Raw genomic sequence first — 4758 nt, forward strand, 5'->3', positions numbered from 1 at the left:
AGCATAAAAACATTACTCCTATGATAATGAAGAGCATTCCAACTCTAAAAGAATGCTGCATGCCAACGCATAGAATCCTATAATGTCAGAATCAATTGAACTAAATCTCACGTGGCTTTTATGTATCACTCTCATCCATTGTACAATAATTTGAAGGAAGATTCTTTTGCCAACACACCACGTTTCATTTAATATCACACTTTATAAATAAATTTCTAAAATTATCATGTCTTTTAGATTATCCTTGTCGACCCCTTCTCTCAACGTTACTCAATCAAATTATAATTTCTCACCACACTTTCAATTAAAATCTGGTTTCAAAAACAAAATCTAACACCACATTCAGATGCATAGTTAACATATTATCCGGATGAGTATATATTAACAAACACTTTTCCGGATAAAAAAATAAGATTTGGATCCACTTACTCCAAGAGCAAGTTTAAAAATTTAATCCACATCTTAATTATCGTTAAAATCGATTCATTAGAACAACACTTATTTGGAGGACAGTCGTGCATCCGAAATGGATTAGTTTCTTATCTAAAAGGGTAAAAAATATTATTGATACTACCAAAAAAAATGTCATAATGAGAAGTTGCCATAGTGCAAGAATTCAAAATTTGGAAAAAAGAGGTATACATACATGGCTTTGAAAATGTTTGATGATGAAGTGCCAAGTCAAGAATTTATTGCATTCACTAAAACACAGATGTTTGAGAAAAGTATCCTCAACCTTTATTTTAGCTATTAGAGTTCATGATTATATCTTATAATTCATTTTTTTATTATAACAAGGTTGTGATCGTCTGGTTATATATTTGCTATTGATTTTCCACATATACACTAACTTTAACGAAACTTTCATGAATATTGTTTTGTAATTACACACAATAATTTTCAACAATTAGCCATATTTGAACCATTTGCATTCAAGAAAATGAAAACTTTAACCTCTTATGGATCTGAAATAAAATGATTATATCACAATTCTCACTCACAAAATATATTCAACATTTGAATATGGAAGAAAGATAATTTATATACTAATATAGTAATTGACTGACTTGACTCATGTGAGAATAATTGTTATCATAAATAATGAGAACAATTAATATGAATCATTAAATTAATCTTATTTAAATACTTAATATTAAAAGATAATTGCACATGAATTTTTTAAGTAATCATGTGATTATTAACTAACTTTTAATCTTAATCATTTATATATATTTTTTGAAACAAATTTGTTGTTCTTATAGTTTTTATTTGAAAATTATTGTGACCTGAGTCATTTCCTATTTCTAGCGGAGGGTAACCAAAAACACTAACTTTACGTTGACATTATGTAATATCTTATATAATATGCTAAACACATGTTTATAAAGTATTTTTATATTACTCAGAAAGTTTTGTGTGAAGTTGGTTTCCTTCATTTTTTCGTGTGTCATTTTTGTTTCTTTAATTTTACACTGAGAAAAAATAGTCTCTTATCAGAAAATTTATATTTTGAAGATATGTCAAAACACAATTAAATCAAAGGTTGTTGTGACTTATTCTTTCTAGAAATGTGATTCTTTTGTAAGAATTTTTAGTATGTCAAGATTATACACTTAATCTCAAATAATTGGAATTCGGATTGAGTGACACACTAGTATACATAAAGGTTGACATCAAATATTATCATTTTCCTTTAAATGAAAGATAATGTGGAGAAATATAAATGTTTAATCTATTTTTCTTCTTCTCTTTTGTCTAATTTTTTAGAAAACGACCATGATTAGTGTAAGTACACAACTAAAAAAAATACTTATAAATATTGTACATTACAATCAATAAGATCCTCATATTAACATCGAAAAATTACATATCGTTATGAAATATAAATCTAATTCTTATCATACATAGTTAGTTACTTTGTAGTTTAAAGTATAATATTTTTATAAAATATATGAGATTTATTCTATACTAGTGTGTACAAGCATTTTGTGTCTGTTAGTGAATATTGTATGATACTACGTATTCAATTTTTATATATTTTATTTTTTAGAGTTAGAATATATTTGTTGTATTCGATGTACTTTATCATATATTTTGTATTTATGATAATGTTCAATTTAATGTGAGACGTGTTGTTAATTAATGTATTGGTGGTGATTACTTGCATTTAAATGGTTTTTTTTAAAAACCATTATTTTTTAGAAATATGTGATATAGTATAGATATAGATATTTAGTTTAAATGTTATAAATAATTTAGATTATGATAAAATCAAATATAACACATTTTGAATTCTTTAGAAAAAAATAATGTGAATTCAAGTATATAACATGACAAATTATTTTCAACCTTATTCTGTTTAAACGCTACTGTTGTTTTTTTCCTGCTAGAATTAGTCGTGCTGAATTGCAGTTACTCTCTTAGAAGTGGGATCCACCACAGATGTTTATCTGAAATATGTCATTTTACCCTTATACCCCTACTCTTGAATTAAGGAGACAAAAGAACCCCACCAATATTCCTCTATATCATTACTCTCTCTCTCTATAAATCTCTCTCCCACTCTCTCTTTAGATCACTCTCTCCCAGTCTCTATATAAATATCTCTCCCACTCTCTCTCAATAGACACATAGTGAAAATCCGTAGTTACAGAGAGTGAGTGTGCAACTGTGCATTATAGCGTGAAGAAGAAGATGAAGACGAATGATTTTAAACGCTGTGCAGCCATGGAAGACGCTTCTTCAAACGTCTCCAAGAGGAGAAAAACCACTTCCTCATCGCCGGAAAATTCCGTAGATTCCACAGGCACGGTGGTTTCCTGTGAATTTCGCTCGGATCGCTCTCCGCTCTCTTCCTGCAGCTCAACCGTTTATTCTGGTGAAGATGTTAAGGATCACAATACGACGCCGTTAGATCCAGAGGTTCAATTTTCGAAATTCCGAATTTTAGTACCATGTACTTTCGTATGTTTAAATAATTTATACTTGGATACCAAACAGTTTCGAATTTCTGATTTTAATTAACATAATATAATTTTGGTGAATTAATGTTAAATTGCAGGTTCAAAGCAAGGGTTTAGAAATCATAGACTCAACTCACCTCCATTTCGAATCCTTCAGGTTCGTTTATATTCCATTTTTATAATATTTCTGGTTTGTGTATAAATTTTTATATCTAATGAAACATACATTTTGATTGCTTGTTTCATTTTATTTTCCAGTTTATCGAATGAATTTTATGGAGACTCAGAAGAAACAATGACGTGTTCTTCGAAGATGGCACCAAAGGAGGAGATCGAAGAATTTCTTGCAATGGCTGAGAAGTACGAGCAAAAGCAGTTTGTAGAAAAGTTAGTATTTTTTTTTTGTGATATTGAACTGAGTCGAATATTTCAGAACCAGAACCCTAACTAACTAACAAGTAACAACTTTTGCATTGGGTGCAGGTACAACTTTAATATTGCAACTGATACGCCATTGAAGGGTCGCTACCAGTGGGTGCGTCTAAATTGAATGTACTGAATGAAAGACGGAGAAAGGGTTTTAGTTTTTCGGGAGAGAAGTAAAAATATCAAGGGGTTGGGTCATGACTAGCAATTCAAGGTAACATATAGATTGAAGATTTGAGAGTATGAAGTTCACTTTTGAATTATCTTAAACTCAACTAGCAAATAGATATTAGTTCAATAGTTAACACCAAATAATTGAAGAGATTGTGATGGGTTTGTGCTGGTGGTTTTAGTTTGTATAGCTAACTAGTACTTTCTCCTTTTATTACTCGTGTTGGATCATACAACTAAGCTGGCTGGAGTTTCTAGATAGAAGTAGCATAAAATTTGGGTTAATAGGCACTAAACCAATTTCCATTGTTGTAGACAGTCTCTTTCAATGTTTCCATAACAACAAGGGGTTTAACTAATTACTAGGGTCGTGTTCACTATTCATTATTGGAATAATTAATGGATAGAAGAATAATATTAATAGTTGTTATTTGGTAACAATTTTCTATGAAAGTGTCTTTTGTTCTAGCTTCCTTTTGGCTATTTCCTTTTTCAGCTTTTCGCTGCTTCAATTACCTTTTTTCATGTATAAATTTATTTTTTTCCTTTTCTCTTTAGGCCATTTTGGATTATCCTCTCCCTCTCATGCTATGATTCCCTACTTGGCGTAGGGACCATGTGAATATAGAAATGACTGCCATAACTAATTATGTCTTCCTCATCTTTTACGCGCGTGTTTGTTATTCATTGAAAGGTATAGCTTATCACCATGTACAAAATTAACAAACCACCAACAATGGAACAAGAATGTTATAAATGAGAGTCTATGTTTTAGTTGTTTTCAATGTATTATAGTAAATTGTTTTTGCTGTTGTTTTTGTTTTTTATAGTAATATTCGGTACTAGAGTTTTACTCCCAGCAATGACCATCGAACCTACTTCTTTACATAAATATAAGGACAAGTGAGAACAATACAATTTCATAGACCGACCTAGTTAAATAGTGGAAACTATGTTAACTTTTAATGTGCATAGTTGAGGCAGAATCCTTTTTTTTCATGATGAAAATCTTCAATTATTAAAATTCCTAAATATATATACATTGATCTTTTAAAAAGATTTAAAGTAATCAATGAGGAGCTATTGCATGCCTTTATTAATTAAAAGATGGTATCCTCTCAGTACCTGAGAGTCCACTACTCTTAATTGAAAGACAATGTTAACAGTTCAGATAATAATGGTCTGCATAATATATCAA

The 4758-nt window shown here is 29.8% G+C and overlaps 1 protein-coding gene across 1 annotated transcript; it reads left to right on the forward strand.

The window, feature by feature from the left end:
* Nucleotides 2580–4013, forward strand: LOC109350904 (cyclin-dependent kinase inhibitor 6-like). Its single transcript, XM_019592215.1, has 4 exons — nucleotides 2580–2922; nucleotides 3062–3120; nucleotides 3222–3350; nucleotides 3447–4013. The coding sequence occupies exons 1-4, from the start codon at nucleotides 2695–2697 to the stop codon at nucleotides 3511–3513; spliced, it is 483 nt and encodes a 160-aa protein (XP_019447760.1). The 5' UTR covers nucleotides 2580–2694; the 3' UTR covers nucleotides 3514–4013.

Source organism: Lupinus angustifolius, chromosome LG06 (genome assembly GCF_001865875.1).
Source record: "Lupinus angustifolius cultivar Tanjil chromosome LG06, LupAngTanjil_v1.0, whole genome shotgun sequence".
Classification (NCBI taxonomy): Eukaryota; Viridiplantae; Streptophyta; class Magnoliopsida; order Fabales; family Fabaceae; genus Lupinus; species Lupinus angustifolius.